This window comes from Eleutherodactylus coqui, chromosome 2 (genome assembly GCF_035609145.1).
Source record: "Eleutherodactylus coqui strain aEleCoq1 chromosome 2, aEleCoq1.hap1, whole genome shotgun sequence".
Classification (NCBI taxonomy): domain Eukaryota; kingdom Metazoa; phylum Chordata; class Amphibia; order Anura; family Eleutherodactylidae; genus Eleutherodactylus; species Eleutherodactylus coqui.
In genome coordinates, this window is record NC_089838.1 from 191608712 (window position 1) to 191625321 (window position 16610).

At 43.9% G+C, this 16610-nt stretch overlaps 1 protein-coding gene across 1 annotated transcript; it reads left to right on the forward strand.

The window, feature by feature from the left end:
- Positions 1-270: 270 nt before the first annotated feature.
- Positions 271-15582, forward strand: ASB13 (ankyrin repeat and SOCS box containing 13). Its single transcript, XM_066592126.1, has 6 exons — positions 271-400; positions 2923-3110; positions 5142-5292; positions 5706-5840; positions 10577-10768; positions 13889-15582. Exons 1-6 carry the CDS (start codon positions 334-336, stop codon positions 14014-14016), a joined length of 861 nt encoding a protein of 286 aa, XP_066448223.1. The 5' UTR covers positions 271-333; the 3' UTR covers positions 14017-15582.
- Positions 15583-16610: the final 1028 nt, after the last annotated feature.

Genomic DNA, 16610 nt, shown 5'->3' on the forward strand with positions numbered 1-16610 from the left:
TGAAGCTGCTGCTTGATGCTGGTGCACAGGTTTGTAACCTTATGGATTGGCTGATTTAATCAGTGGTGTAACTATAGGAGTCACAGTTACAACCCGGCCCCTAAGCCCAGGGGTCCCCCTCACCAAATTAACTGAAGTTGCAATGAAGCGCCCCAAGCACTTCTCCCCCAGCACTCCCGCGCGAGGCATACGAGTCACATGCCGCTAGGGTACCGCCTTATTACATTAGTGCCCAAAACTACAATTCCCGAAATGCTTTGCGAAGTTGTTTTTCTCTGGCCGGTCCGTACAGGAAGCATTTTAAATGCGTAGTAAATCTAGGTCGACGTTGTCATGGAAACCGGAGCAGCACCATTCACTGCGCCGGCTGCTCTGAGGGGCCCTGTAATCGGAGACATCGGTAGGAGCCTGTGTTATAACGCACTCAGTAATCTCCATTGCCGCCAGGCTGGGCTGAGCGCGCATGTCCTGTACACATGGGGCGGCCGTGCCCGGCCATAGTAATATGGGGCATAGTCCGTTTGCATCACCAAATGTGGTTACAGATGTAATGTTAAACCTTAACCCTTTCCTGACAGCCCTTTTTTCATTGTTTTCTTTCTTCCTCCCCAGTCCCACTTTCAAACATTTTTATAGAATATATGTATATAAACTTCTCCCAGTGACATGGCTTTGGAGGGCTTGTGACTTGCAGGAAGAGTTGTAGTTCTCAATGGTAACATTTATCATATCACATAGTGTATTGGAAAACTGAAAAAAAATTGCAAAAGAAACAACAATTTTGCCATTTTGGGGGCATTTTCTTTATAGCATTCATGGTGTGGTAAAAGTGACGGTGGTTTCACATCTGGGCCTGGCGTTCTGCTTCAGGGAGCAGGAAAGGGGTATCCCTGCGGCCGAACGGCGCCATCTTTGGACGGAACCGAACAGCGCCGCACGGACCCCACTGACTATAATGGGGTCCAGTCAGTTTGCGCTTGGCATGCAGCGCTTTCTCGTTTGTTATTTTGTGAGCGTCCAATGCGGATGTGAACCGCGCCTTATCTTCATTCTGTGGGTCGGTACGTTTAGGGTGACATCAAATTTATATACTTATTTTATATTGTACTGCTAAAAAAAACAACATTCTTTTTTAAACAAAAAATTACTTAATGTCGCCATCTTTTTTACTTTTTTTCTCAATCCAGCTGTGTGAGAGGTCGTTTTTTACGGGACGACCTATAATTTTTATTAGTACCATTTTGGGTTACTTAGCAATTTTTGATTGCTTTTTATTGCATATTTTTCTTGGAAAAAGAGTGACCTAAAATACAAGCACAATTCTGTACCTGCGTATTTTTTTCTAACGGCATTCATTGGTATGGGATAAATAACGTGATATTATAATACGTCTGAATTTTATGGATGCAGCTATATCAGTTTATTTTTTGATGTGACTACTGGGGAAGGGGGTGTTAATCCTTTTTACATTTACTAGTAATTAATAAAACTTAATCTTTTTCTTTTAGTTCCCATAGGGGACTTGAACTGACAATTGTCTTAATGCATGTACAGTATACTGCAATACCTGACTTTTGCGGTATACTGTATTTTTAAAGGTTTTTTTCAGGCAATTTTTATTGGTCATCAATAATATTGTGTTTTCCTGAAAATAAGCCCTACTCTGATTGATTGCGACTTTCGGGGGGGCTTGAAATCTAAATCCTACCCCCAAAATAAGCCCTAGCTAGATTACATTAAAAAAAAGCAGTACATTACCTAGCAGGCTTGGTCCAGGTCCCTCCTGCTGTTCTCCAGAGTCCCGCAGTCATCAGCCACTCATACAACATCACTTCCTGGTTACGGGATTCATAAATCCCGCCTCCAGGAAACAATGGCTGTCATTGGCTCTTCGACCACTGCCCAGCCAATCAATGCAGCAATCGATGACCTAATCACAGCCATCTCATTGTTTCATCGACCGCTGCATTGATTGGCTGAGCAGCAGTCGAAGAACTAATCAACAGCCGTTATGTTGTAGAGGCAGGATTTATTAATTGGCTGTCTGTGGCTCAGCCAATTCATAAATAACGTCTCCACAGTGCGACGGCGGTGATTGGTTCATCAACCGCTGCATTGATTGGCTGAGCAGCTGCCTAAGAATCAATCACAGGCATCACTTCCTGGAGGCAGGATTTATGAATCCTGTAACCAGGAAGTGATGTTGTATTAGCAGCTGAGGACTGCGGGACTCTGGAGGGCAGTGTGAGGAACCCGGACCACGCCTGCCAGGTAAGTATAAGGCATTTCCTGAAAATAAGCCCTAGTTCCTCTTTTGGGGCAAAAATTTATATAAAGCAGTGTCTCATTTTTGGGGAAACATGGCAGTCCGCTGCTCAGGACCCTGACCAACCAGCTGTTTCGGCATCTGCTGTCACCGGTAAAACAAATGGGGTACAGAGCAGAAGCAGATCGCTCCGACCCCTCTCTAGTGGCTGGTACTTGTAATTGCAGGTGTAGCACCCATTAAAATCAATGAGAGCAGAGCATGCAGTTAGGAGTGCTGGCCACTACAGAAGGTCTCAGCCTTTCTGCTCCTTCTTCATACACTGGGTCACAGCATGCGCTGGATCAGCTGATTGCTCGTGGTCCTGAGCAGTGGTTGTCTGGTGTAAACGGACCCTTACTGTACAAATGCAGCAGTGAACACTATGAGCACATGTTGGGAGCAGATTGACTATATTATAAGCCCACAAGATTGTAATAAATAGTCCAAAAGATGTCGCCTGCTTGGAACTGACTGTTCTGCACCTTTGAGCCAACAATTAAAAGTACCAACCGGTATTGTCACCATGTATATTGTCCACCCAGAGCAATGTGCTGCACCCACATCTGATCCTCACTGAATTCTCATGTAGAATATTTCTGCTTCTTGTACCACAGGCAACTGGTTAGATCGGACACCAGTTCATGATGCGTCCCGACAGGGTCAAGCGCTGCAGCTCAAACAGCTGATCGAAAGTGGAGTTTGTGTGAACCTGGTTACAGTGGACTCCATTACACCGCTGCACGAAGCCTGTCTTCAGGGCCACATTCAGTGCGTGAAGCTGCTGCTTGATGCTGGTGCACAGGTTTGTAACCTTATGGATTGGCTGATTTAATCAGTGGTGTAACTATAGGAGTCACAGTTACAACCCGGCCCCTAAGCCCAGGGGTCCCCCTCACCAAATTAACTGAAGTTGCAATGAAGCGCCCCAAGCACTTCTCCCCCAGCACTCCCATAGCTTAGGCCGGCTACACACGAGCGTGACAGGCTCCACCACGGAATATTCCGCGGCGAAGCCCGTCACGGCGCCCCCCAAAGACCCCATACTTACCAGCGGATCCGCCGTTCTGGGTCCCGCATGACGTTTCCCCGCCGCCGCGTCACATGACACGCCCACCGCGTCACATGACGCGGCCGGCCGTGTCATGTGATGCGCCGGCCGCGTCATATGACGCGGCGGCGGTAGGCGGGAAAGCGGTTTCATGCTATCTTCCGCTGTGTTACAGCGGGAGATAGCGTGAGCAGATGGCTTCCATTGACTGCAATGGAAGTCGTCAGCGCGTACACCCGCGGCAAATAGAGCATGCCGCGGGTGAAAACAGGAGATTTCACGGTGCGGAATTCCGCACCGTGTGCCCTGAGCTATTAGGTTCAATAGAACCTAATAGCTGCGGGCAACGCAGCGGATTTTCACCGCGAATTACGCGGCGGAAATCCGTTCGTGGGAAGGAGGCCTTAGTCCTCCAGAACTCAGTGTCACTTCTTCACTAATGGCCCTTTTACATGGAACGATTTGTTCACACCTTTGCGGGAATTTGTGTGTGTAATTATATGTGAACTATATGTATAATAAGCCTGCCTACGACTGGTGACACATCAGCGTATTTTGGCCACTTTTGTGTCTGTATAAGGCCTCCTTCACACGGGCAACAAAGTCGCGCGATTTTGTAGCGTTGCTACGATGCTACAAATCACATGTATGAGAAGTCTATGGGTTCCTTCACACATGAGATGTTTTGTAGTATGCTACAAAACGACACACAAACCTCGCAGGTCCGGCGATATGCCCGCGACATGCTAGGTTTTGTAGCCCATGTTTCTCTATGGAGCCTTCCTCTCTGTTGCATCGCATCGCACGAAAACGCGGTTTACATGCAATGCGATGCAACTTTGACAGTGGCAGATGCTACAAAGTCGCGTGATTTTGTAGCGTCACAGGCGACTTTGTAGCGCTACAAAATCGCGGTATTGCTGCGAGAAAATCGCAGCGATATCGTATGATGCAGCGATGCGATATCGTTGCGATTTTCTCACAGCGATGCAGTGTCGCCCGTGTGAAGGAGGCCTAAAGGTCGTGTTTTCTGCCTTACACTATAAGCATTGTGGATGAGAATATCTGTCCCTAACAACAGAGCACGTTTTATATAGAGATATAAACGTAATGCAGCTTCTTTCTCTGGTCCCTCCAATATAACCCTGGTATAAAGATTTCACACCAGCAGCAATATATCCTTTGTAGAATATCTGGTCCTAATATTAGACCATGGGCTATATAGACATATAAACATGATGCAGCTTCTGTCTCCTGTGCTGTAGTGAAAAATGGTCACTGGTCACACTGTGCCTGTTACATATGGCTAGGTCATGTGATGCAGACATCTAATGAAATTGCTGCCTGTATGCAAAATGAAGGACACATTTGGTGACATTATTAAGGCACCCTGGCTGCTGATTGGCTGCACGCTGAACTTTGCAGCAGGTATTATGGGAAATTCAATTTTCCTGCAATCTTCGCCAAAAATCGGTTTGAACTGACCGGATTGTATTTTGCTAAAATTGGGGCGATTTTATCGCCCAGCCAATCAAGACGGGCAACACTAGTCACTAGGAGAGACGCCTGTAATGTCTTAGGATCCACATAATGCTAATAAATAATCAGAAGTATGAATGATAGGTGTGAAAGATCTAAATTGATCACTTTTGTATCACTTGGTTAACAATCCTGAAATTGTTTAGATTGCTAATAATGATCTTTATGGCTAGTTAAATGGTCCCCCGATTTGTTTACCATCATATATAATTGTCTTAACAGATGTGTTCTGTCTTGTTCCTATAGGTGGATGCCAGAAATATTGACGGCAGTACACCCCTCTGTGATGCATCTGCTGCAGGCAGTCTTGAGTGTATTAAAGTACTCCTGGACTATGGAGCTAAAGTGAATCCTCCACTTTTTACTGCCTCTCCTCTTCATGAAGCATGCATGAGTGGTGGGTGTATCGCCACAATACTGATAAGTACTCTATAGATCGGGCCAACATGTAATAGACATAGGTTGCAGTCTTACTTACGTGAGTTTTTCCTTGGGGCTCCATTTTTAGACACAAGAGTAGTGTAGTCTGCTGAGTTCTTCTTGCCTTGATAAACCCTGAAGTCTCGATTTAGTTGTGATGGACCCCATTACATTGTCAGTGACATCCGTCAGAATGTAAGCCTCGTTAGTGTTCAAGGAGAGCCTGAAATCATTCTACCTTATTAGATTTAGTAATCCTGCTATAGTTCTGGGACAACTTTTTATGTTTTTGGTTTCTCCATTTTACACTCATTGGGCTTGTAATAATGTTTTTCTTTCATCTGAATGTTTAATATCCATCTTCTTGATCTGTGTATCTTTGTACGATAGGTAATCCTGAATGTGTGAAACTTCTAATCGATGTGGGGGCGAATCTAGAAGCTCATGATTGTCACTTTGGTACCCCTTTACATGTAGCTTGTGCACGAGAGCATTTGGAGTGTGCTAAAGTGTTACTTAGTGCAGGTAGGTGGAGGCGTTTGGGTTTCTGTTAGTAATTTTGGTAATCTAGTTGATCCAAGCAATTGATTGATTTAACCCCCTTCCACTTCCAGCCCTAAATGTGCAATGCTGGTGACCGAACTATAAGTGTCGGTGACTTACATTTATGACATATAATGGCCAAAAACACATAAAAGCACATACCTATTAGATATCCATGTAACATGTCACGGTGGTACATTATATTAGGGCAGGATGTTTTAGGTTTTTTATAGCTTTTTTAAATTGAGTTTATTGCATAGAAACATTATTATACAATAAATCATATTTTATAAGCCAGACAGATTTGTTCTTCATTAGTCACTGTTCAGTATCCTGGCTTAGTATCCTGAGTCCAGGATTAGATCCTCAGTTTGGTCTGATCATTCTTCGATCTTTTCATCTTTTGATAACCTAAGTGTGGTGCCCTGATTGTTGCAATGGAGAGTCTCCTTTAACCCCTTGAGTGGCACGCCCGGAAAATCTCCGTGGCTTGCTGCACGGACCATGCAGTTAAACCCCGGAAGGCTTCCGTGGACAGCTCCAGTGCTGAAATGTACTGAGCACTGAGATGTCCGTTGAATTTCTGGGGTTTTTACTGCATGGGGAGTAAAAGGGACTCCCTGCAGGAAGTAAATAATCCCCTCGCACAGCTGTCACAGTTGTGACAGCTGTGGGATGGGACCGCATAGCACTCCTATTGATTTCAATGGAGCCGCCGCTGCCGGCAGCCCCGTTGAAGGCAATAGGAAGCTGGCTGACCCACAGTGATTTTCTGGGAAGGACTTAAAATATAAGCCCTTCCCATAAAATCATTTCTATCAAGTGTAAAGAATAAAATAAAATATATACTTACCGCTCTGTGCTGCCGGGGCTCAGGCGCGTGTCTCCGCTCAGATCCCGGTACTGTCATCATGATCTTTCAGCTAGAGAACATAATCAAACTGCCGGGAGGGGACCGCATAGCACTCCTATTGACTTCAATGCAGCCGCTCTGTGCTGCCGGGGCTCAGGCGCGTGTCTCCGCTCACGTCCCTGTACTGTCATCATGCTCCTTCTTGAATTCTATGAATAGACCGAGCGCTGCGTGTGATTGGCTGAGCGCTACGCGGTCCCATCCCGGCAGTTTGATTATGTTCTTTCAGCAGGCGGGGATTTTAAATCCCCGCCAGCTGAAAGATCATGATGACAGTACCGGGATCTGAGCGGAGACACGCGCCTGAGCCCCGGCAGCACAGAGCGGTAAGTCTGTATTTTATTTTATTTTCCAAAATTGTTATAATCTATTCTTTCTTTGCAAAAAAATATTGCAAAGCGATTGTTCTGTTCCTAAATAAATACTTGCGTGAGAAAATTGCATTGTTGACTTATTTAAAAAACCTGCCCTCTGAGGCACGACATGGTAACAGTAAACCTGCCACTCAAGGGGTTAATAGACACTAACCTCTAAAACAACTTATGGTGATCCAATAGTCTGTGTACAGCTGTAAATTAAGTTTGAAGTGCAGCCCCTCTGCAATCCACTGCTGCTTGTTAGGCATTCAGCTTCTCTAGTAACTGGGACTTTTGGACGTGTTCTTAACTGTAGGGATGGGACTGTCTTCACAGGCTCAGCTTTCCTACAATCAAGTAAAGATTTTCTAACAAGCATAGTAAATCTTCTGTACAAATATGTCAGTGATGATCAGGTTGACTTTGCCAAAGGCCGCAAGTCTAAAGATAATAAAACGCTACTAATTAACTATGTTCAAAAGAACAAAACACAAGCCTGCCTAGTTTTTAATGATGCAGAACAGGCTCTTGACAGACTCAACTAGATATTGTTACATAACATGCTGGCATGGATTGGGATTGGTCCACACTTCTTGCAAAGGATATTTGCTCTATATACAGACCCACTACCAGAGTAAAGGCCTTTTTACATAGACTGACAGTCTTTTCAGCGACTGCACAAGTGCTGACGTAAAGCGCTAAGGTCCAAAAAGATAGATAGTCAACAGCACTCCAATAATTACCACTCCGTTGGTAAGTGTTCAAACGTGGTGCCTGCTCTCAGAACGGCCTCTGACCCCGCGGACTCCAGTGATAAATCCAATTGTATAAATAGATGCAGCACTCAGGAACTCATTAACAAGTCCAGGTATATTTAAAAAGTAGTCAACTTTTATTTCACTCAATCGTATATAACATGCGACGTTTCGACCATAGGGTGGTCTTTGTCAAGCATGAAAGCATGTACATAGGATCACATAAATACATAAACTTTTTTCTTCTCTTCTTTTTCTCTGAATCTTCTCTTCTTTCTCTTTTTTGTTTGTCTATATTTATGCTTTTCCTAAGGTGAAGGTCATGTGACCTGTCATTTAGCCTCATTCTTTTTCATCTTAGCATTATCTTTGAACAGTGAGCCCTGTATTTGGATGCAATCTGGTCATTGTGTCAAGTACTCATTTTGGGATATCAATACGTGCCTCTGGTTTTTCGTTAGTGACAATGTGCTGATGTCATGTATTACCATGTTTCCCCGAACATAAGCCATACCCCTATTTTCAGGAGGGTGGGTGGTTTGAAATATAAGCCCTCTCCTGAAAATAAGCCCTAGCTACACTAGGTAAAAAAAAAAGCAATACTCACCTAGCTGCCGTTCTCTGTGTCCCTTGCGCTGGTCTCTGACGCTGTGGCAGGCTGCAGTCCTCAGCGCTGACAAGATTCTCTTCTGGTGACAGGGTTTTCAATACCCCGCCTCCGGTAAGAGAGCGCTGTGATTAGATCAAGCGCCAGCCAATCAAAGCTGCACTCGATCATTCACAACCATTCAGTGAATGACATCACTGAATGGCTGTGATTGGTTCATCGAGCGCCGGCTCTGGTTGGCTGGTGCTCGATCGAATCACAGCGCTTACTGGAGGTGGGGTATTCAAAACCCCGTCACCAGAAGAGAATCCTGTCAGTGCTGAGGACTGCAGCCTGCCAAGGTGCCGGAGACCAACGTGAGGGACACAGACGTCGGCGGCTAGGTGAGTATTCCTTTTTTATCTTATTGCTTATATTCACCTAGCTGCTGGTGTCTGTGTCCCTCGCGCTGGTCTCTGGCACTGTGGCAGGCTGCAGTCTTCAGCACTGACAGGATTCTCTTCTGGTGACAGGGCTTTGAATACCCCGCCTCCGGTAATCGCTGTGATTGAATCGAGTGCCAGCCAATCGAAGCCAGCGCTCGATGAACCAATTACAGCACTTACCGAAGGCAGAGTATTCAAATCCCCATTACCAGGAGAAGAGAATCCTGTCAGCGCTGAGGACTGCAGCAGTGCAGGGACCAGCGCGAGGGACACAGACGCTGGCGTCTGGGTAAGTGTAAGAACCTCCCCGAAAATTAGACACTGTGCCCCTTTTAAGCCAAAAATTAATATAAGACAGTGTCTTATTTTGGGGGAAACACGATATGCATTTGGTCTATATAATGACCACAGACACAGTTACTAATTTCTTATTGGAATGTTTATTTTTATATCTCTGGATCTTCACACATGTTATTCTGAGCAATGATTTTCTTCAATTAAAAAAGCTTACGCGAAAGAAATGCTGTATCTGTAGGAAGTCTTGGCTTTCTTTCTTTAACATTTTGTAGTTTATTTTTGTGGGACATGTATTTTATTGTATATAATGGCAACAAAAAGTAAAGTTCTGGGTCTTAGGGCTCCTTCCCACGGACGGATTTCCGCAGCGTTGACCCGCAGCTATTAGATTCTATTGAACCTAATAGCTCAATGCTCACGGTGCGGAATTCCGCACTGTGAAATCATCCATCCTCACCCGCGGCATGTTCTATTTGCCGCAGGTGTACGCGTGGACGGCTTCCATTGCAGTCAATGGAAGCCCGTCCGTCACGCTATCTTCCGCTGTAGCACACCGCCACCGCCCGCCCACCGCCAGCCTCGTCATATGACGTGGCCGGCGCGTCATGTGACGCTGTGGGCGTGTCATATGACGCGGCCAGCGCGTCACATGACGCTGCGGCGCATGTGCCGAAGCGTCATGCGGGACGGAAGACTCCGGATCCGGAGGTAAGTATTGGGGTCTCTGGGGGGCGCCGTGACGGGCATTCTGCGGCGGAGCCCGTCACGGCCATGTGCAGCCGGCCTTAGAACACAATGGGGCAGAAACATAAACATACACTGCATCCTGAAAGCTGGTTTCACACAAATCTATAATATTAATTTGGTTACAGACTGGCCTTATTACAGGTGCAAAACATATTCCCGTAATACATTTGAGTGACACTCTCTCACTCTCCCCCCCGCTCACCCCCGCCCCCCGAGCCTACTCGGACTAGAATGCAGTTACTCTAGAAGTGCGATGCCCGCTCGAGTAACTGCCTTATCCGTGCATGCACGCTCATCTCTAATGTACAGTGTTCGATTTAGTGAGTATTAGAAACGCTGCGCTAAAACGCTTGTCTAAGAAGCGCCATTGAAATCAATGGAGGCTCATTACAGCGTTTTTAGCGAGCGCTTTAAATGACCTCTAAAGGCTGTAAAAACCGCCTCTGTGCAAGTGGCCTAAGGGGTTGAAACTCCTTTTTATGTTGAAGATGTTTTTCTTGTTTTGTGTTTCAGTATATTGCATGTTGTTGTCGCTTGTGCTACCTTTGAGCTGGAAAGTTTAGTTTCTGAGATTTACAAAATACGCTACCGTTTACATTTTGGGTTATTTTATTAAAGGAGCCAAAGTGAATGCAGCAAAACTTCATGAAACAGCTCTACATCATGCTGCCAAGGTGAAGAACAAAGATCTTATTGAAATGCTAGTGGAATTTGGAGGAAATGTATATGCAAGGGACAATCGTGGAAAAAAGCCTTCAGATTATTCCTGGCCAAACAGTCCCACTGCAAAATGCTTTGAATATTATGAAAGTAAGTTCTGTCAGGTTTGGAGATTGGTGTATGTAATAAGGTGATAGATTTTTCTTTGTGCTTTCAAAACTGTCTGGGGATTTAGAAAAAATAAAACGGTGCTTAAAAAAGCTAGCATGTATGCTTGCAGGTTGTTACTGCTCTCAGTAATCTTGTAGATATGATGCCTTTAACCCCTTAAGGACGCAGGCCTTCTTCTTTTTTCCATTTTCGGTTATGGTTCAGTATGGTTACTATGATACCAAATTTATGTAGTTTGTTTTAAGCTGTACTATTTATAAAATATCTTTGGAAAAAAATAAATATTTCTGCCACCATCTTTTGAGAGCCACAACCTTTTTATTTTTTTGTCGGCATAGTTGTGAAGGCTCTTTTTTTGCGGGACATCCTTTAGTTTCTATTGGTACAATTATGGAGTACGTATGACTTTTTGATCACTCTTTATTACATTTTTTTCTTGGGGTTGGGGACCAAAAAAAAAAGCGCAATTCTGGCATTATTGTTTTTCTGCCGACATTCACCATGTGAGGTAAATAATGCGTTACTTTGATAGATCGGATGCAGCGATACCAAATATGTTTGGGGTTTTTATTTAACAGCTGCGGCCAACGGCGGTGCTAATCGGAGCTGTAGCGGTTATGTGTCGGATCCACCCCCGATCCACTTCCATACAAACCCTGAGCCTCTATGACATGAATGTACATCCTGGAGTGTTAAGGAGTTAATGACTAACAAATAAAATGATGGTGTTAGCAGTGTAAGCAAATAGCCTCGAAAGCTTCTACTGTTAACATCATCATTTGATTTGTTAAACAATAAAGGTATCGTATCTACAAGATTATTTTGCTTCGCTTACTGAGAACAATAACATTTTGTTCTACTGGCTAATGGCCGGTTAAAATGTAAGATAAGTCCTTGGCCAGGGGACTTAGTAAAAGTTTTGTTTTTAATATCGCATTTGTGAAGGGTCCGTCCTAATAACCCAATTACATATATCAAACAGTTAGCATGGATGAGAAGACTGGATAGTAGAAAAATAGTAAGGCATCATTCTGATACCCTTTTCTTTGAGAAAGTTCCACCCCTTGTAGTTAAATAAAACTTGGGTGCGGGAAATCGGAAGTAACACAAACCTGATTATCACTTTAGGCCTCGTGGCCAAATCCATGTGCATTATGGGCTGCAGGAGTGTACAATAAAGAACCATACTGTGGGTATCATATTCTGCTGGAACACTGAAACGGCATAGGCATAATGTCATTTTTTTCCGTGTGGACTCTGTATGGTGGATATGTAAGCCTCAGTACAAAAGCATTACTACCATATTTTTTTAATTTTATATCATATGTGATCATGTACACAAGTCATTAGAGTCGCGTTACAGTAGCTTCATCCCTCTTGTTCATTTTTGAGCCAAGACAACTATGATTGATCTGTTTCAAACGGATCCCAATGAATCTTATTGACCCATGGGGCATGTCATGTTTCCACTGATGTTCTCGTATTTTTGACCACAAGAATATCACTGCAGATTGCGCTATTTTTGTTGTCAAAAATATTGGGACCTCTGATATAAAGAGTATAAAGCAAATGTGAAAAGATCCTTAACTATGCAATTAACACCTTGTATCACTGTAATTTAATTTGTCTTTAATTATTTTACAGAGTATTTAGCATCATACACTTATTATAAAAAAAAAAAAGTCAAGCCCCTAGAAGGAGTTGTCTTTTTGCTACCAATCCTGGCATGCAGTTACATCTCAGGCAGATATGCAAATGCCTAGAGTTGTGCTGTGATTAGATGAACGGTCTTGCCACCTGAGGCCCTAAAAGTGGTTTCACCCTTGGCCTACAAAGAGGCTCTCAGAGGCTACTCTTATTCTGCTTGTGTAGAACTTGCTGACCATTAGACGCCTTTATGATGCAATGAAAAAGATTTCACTCAGTTAACAGAGTTTAAGAGGGGGGCGCATTATTGGAATGCGAGAAGCTGCATGGTCAAATCGCTGAATTGGCCGCCACCTGGGTCGTTCTACCCAGTGTTGGGACCTGTGAATGCGTCGTGGCATGCATATAAAATGACCGGGCTCAAGACAGCTGGACAGACCACCAGGATTGTCTGATCGCCCTATAAGCACAAGCCACACAGACTGTTTTGTTGTCCACCATCAAGACTGGTGACACCATCGTTTCAGACGCCTGTGTCTGTCAGAACTATTTTTCAGGTGCTTGTCTGAAAGACATTTGCTCTCACAGTGCCCATTACATGTACTGCTTTCGAAACCCACTGTCGCCTCAGTTTGCAGTGGTGACGTGAATGACAGCTGGACTGCTACAGAGTGGAACCAAGTTGTCTTCAGAAACAAGTCAAGGTTTAATTTGGGCACTGACAATGGCATGTTCGTGTCTGAAGACCTCGGGGTGAGCACCTCAATTCTGTCTTTGCTGTGGAGTGGCACTCTGCCCCCACAGCTGATGTAATGGTCTGGGGGCCATTACATACAACAGTGGGTCACCCCTAGTAGTGGTACAAGGGGCAATGACAGCTCAGTGATATTTTGCAGCCTTATGTGTTGCCTCTCATCGTGGCTTCCAAGAGGCATTTCCCAGCAGGATAATACTTGGCCGCAAACACAAGGGGGTCACAGGAATGTCTCCACAACATTACCACTTTTATGGCCTGCCTGGTCGCCAGATTTGTCACCAATAGAACATGTATGGGACCATCTGGGACGCCAACTTCAACAGCCTACAAGTTTGCATGTTCTAGAGGCTCAGTTACAGCACATGGGGACTGATATGTCACAGAATACCGTACAGAACCTATATGTCTCCATGCCCGCCCGTATCACATCTTGCATCCAAGATAGAGGTGGCCCAACAGGGAACTTGAGTGTACTTCCTTCAGGTGCTCAGCTTTACACAATAAATTATCCTTTTGCTCTGATATTGTAATCACTTATATAAACTTTGCAATCGCACATAGAAAGTTTCATTCGATTCTGACAACTTCTAGGTGCTTGATTTTTTTTATTTTTTTTTTATAATGAGTATATATTTCTTTGGTGGAAGGCATTTTCAAACAGCTTGTAGATTACATTTTAATTTGTCTATTTTCAGAGACCCCTAATACTTTGTCACAGCTTTGCAGACTCCAGCTCAGAAAAGAACTCGGCCAAGGAGCAGTGGAGAAGGTTTATAAATTAAATATTCCACAAAGACTTATAGAATATCTTGCTTATAATTGACTCAAACAAACCTACATGCATGCTTCCCTACAATTGATATTGTACATAATGTTTATGTTCTGCATACAAGCTCCTAAACTACAGTAAGTGAACACAACTTTTTAGTGCATAGGCACTTTTTGGAGATAAGACCTATTCCAGATTCTTCAAGTGTTACAAAGAATACAGATGTTATTTGCTACTTGCAAAATCCATTGATTAGTGATGATGTTGTTTGCTTGAAGGGGTTGTCCCGCGCCGAAACGTTTTTTTTTTTTTGCATAGGCCCCCCGTCCAGTGCAGGACAAACCCAAGGGATGTGTTGAAATTAAAAAAAAAAAATTTACTTACCCGAATCCCCTCTCTGCAACTTCTTCCTTCTTTTCCTCCAAGATGGCCGCCGGGATCTTCACCCACGATGCACCGCGGGTCTTCTCCCATGGTGCACCGTGGGCTCTGTGCGGTCCATTGCCGATTCCAGCCTCCTGATTGGCTGGAATCGGCACACGTGACGGGGCGGAGCCAGAACGCCGCTCGTGCCCGGACCGACCAGAAGGGAGAAGACCCTTCTGCGCAAGCGCGTCTAATTGGGCGATTAGACGCTGAAATTAAACGGCACCATGGAGACGGGGACGCCAGCGCAGGGAAGGTGAGTATATAACTTCTGTATGGCACATATTTCATGAATGATGTATATTACAAAGTGCATTAATATGGCCATACAGAAGTGTATAACCCCACTTGCTTTCGCGGGACAACCCCTTTAAGTACTTTTGTTGTCGACTCATTTTTCATTACTGTAATTTGTTTGTAAAATATGTAACTTATTTGGGCAGAATTCTGCTTCCTAAGCTATAATGAACATTATGTACTGCTGTAATTAAAGAATATGCGTTGAATTATGTGTTCCCTGCTGTTTGCTGCATGGTGCTAAGAGTCTCAAAAATATTGTAACTGGAGTTCTTCTTTCCAGATAGTAACTGGTGATTTGCTAAAAAAGTATTGGAGAACGTTTTCATTTGTGGCAGTCGAGCTGTTGTACTTTTGGTGTATAACCTGACAGCCCACTGATCACCTATTCTCAGCTAACCTACCACATATGGAAGCCCTCAAAGCTGTCTTTCAGTAGATACCATGTCACTATCGACATAAGGTGTAGATGGCACTGTCCTTGGCGTCTTTTGTGTGGCTGTTTGGCTGCATGTTGCTATTTGACATGAGTTTTAGCTAGTGACGAAGAGTACATGGAGAGCCACAGTTGGACTGTTATGTTATATACTATATCTGTTACAGAACTTCAGTCTTTCTCAACTAATTTTGTTTGAAAAACCTCACCAGTTTTTTTGGTCTGAGCCTTACGCCAGGTTGAGGAATGATGAATTGAATGGTTTCTGTGGCCTGGTCTATACACTGAATATTGATTGTTTTATCTTGATTACATTGGCAAAATTATGATATCAGTAATAATAAACTGGTACTTTTTCACCCATTTATTGACCAACTGTTTCATTTTTATTACCATTGATGATATATGTAATATACATAAATTGTAAAATTACTTTAATAAAACTTAATTTTTGCCTCATTTATCTACTTTGAAAGTATATAAATAATGTTCCAGCACAATATGGGAGGCAGAAGTGACTGATGCGCAGTACAGAACAGATTCCAGGAAAGGCCAGGAGTGTTGCAGTGTAATATCGGGCTGGGAAGTTAGAACCAGGTGATTGGACAGTATGGAAACCAGAGACTATTTAGGGCTGACTTAGCAATGCGGCCTCTTCATGTTTTGTCCTGCGCAGCGACATCTGATCATTTAAGTGAAAAAGGTTGGCCGCAGGTCCCACAGCGGAGCGGCCAGGAGCACAGCTGTTCAGAGAAAAATTAGAAGGGGATAGAGCACTAAATCAATGCTCTGACCCCGTCATTTTCACGATGAGGAGAGGTCAGACTCCAACCTGTTTTAAGATGGTGACACATCATAGCAACATGCCTTGATTTTACAGGATAGGAATAATTCTTTAAGACCCTTACACACGTTTTATAACCAGTATTCATTCATAGTAAGAACATGGCTCGTGTGCTGCAGAGACCATTAATCTACAGCTAGAAAAAATAAATCTACATCTTCTAAGTAAAGTAGAGCAGTGGATCATGGCTTCTGTTGCCTGCTGGTCAATCATAAATTACATAGGATTGATCTGACCTGTGTAATATATGCCTAAAGCTGGCCATACACTTCAAATAGCTGTCCTTCAAGCACTCATCCAGGTGACCGCTATTCCTCGTGACCCCCCCCCCCCTCCCCATACACATACATGGTTGGCTGAGTATGTATATTTTGTCATCATTTGGGGACACAACAAGACCTTGGGTATAGCTCTTGCCACTAGGAAGCAGACATTAAGCAAAGAAAGAGTTCCTCCCTCCTATCAGCTATACCCTTTTTGCAGGCACTGAGAGAAATTAGTTTTAGCTTAGTGTCAGTAGGAAGCAGACCTTCTCCTCTGCAGGTCTTCTGACCTTTCTTATTTTAGTTTATTATTTTTCCTCTGTAGCTGGGAATTGGGGATAAGCTAACCTTCCTGATTTTTCCCCAAGTGGGGAGGGTGAAC

Excerpts from the sequence above, each read along its gene's own strand:
- ASB13 (XM_066592126.1), top strand. The coding sequence starts at position 334 with ATGGAAACCGGAGCAGCACCATTCACTGCGCCGGCTGCTCTGAGGGGC. Across the intron at positions 401-2,922 it reads CCCTGTAATCGGAGACATCG|GCAACTGGTTAGATCGGACA; the intron begins GTAGGAGCCTGT and ends CTTGTACCACAG. Across the intron at positions 5,293-5,705 it reads TCATGAAGCATGCATGAGTG|GTAATCCTGAATGTGTGAAA; the intron begins GTGGGTGTATCG and ends TTTGTACGATAG.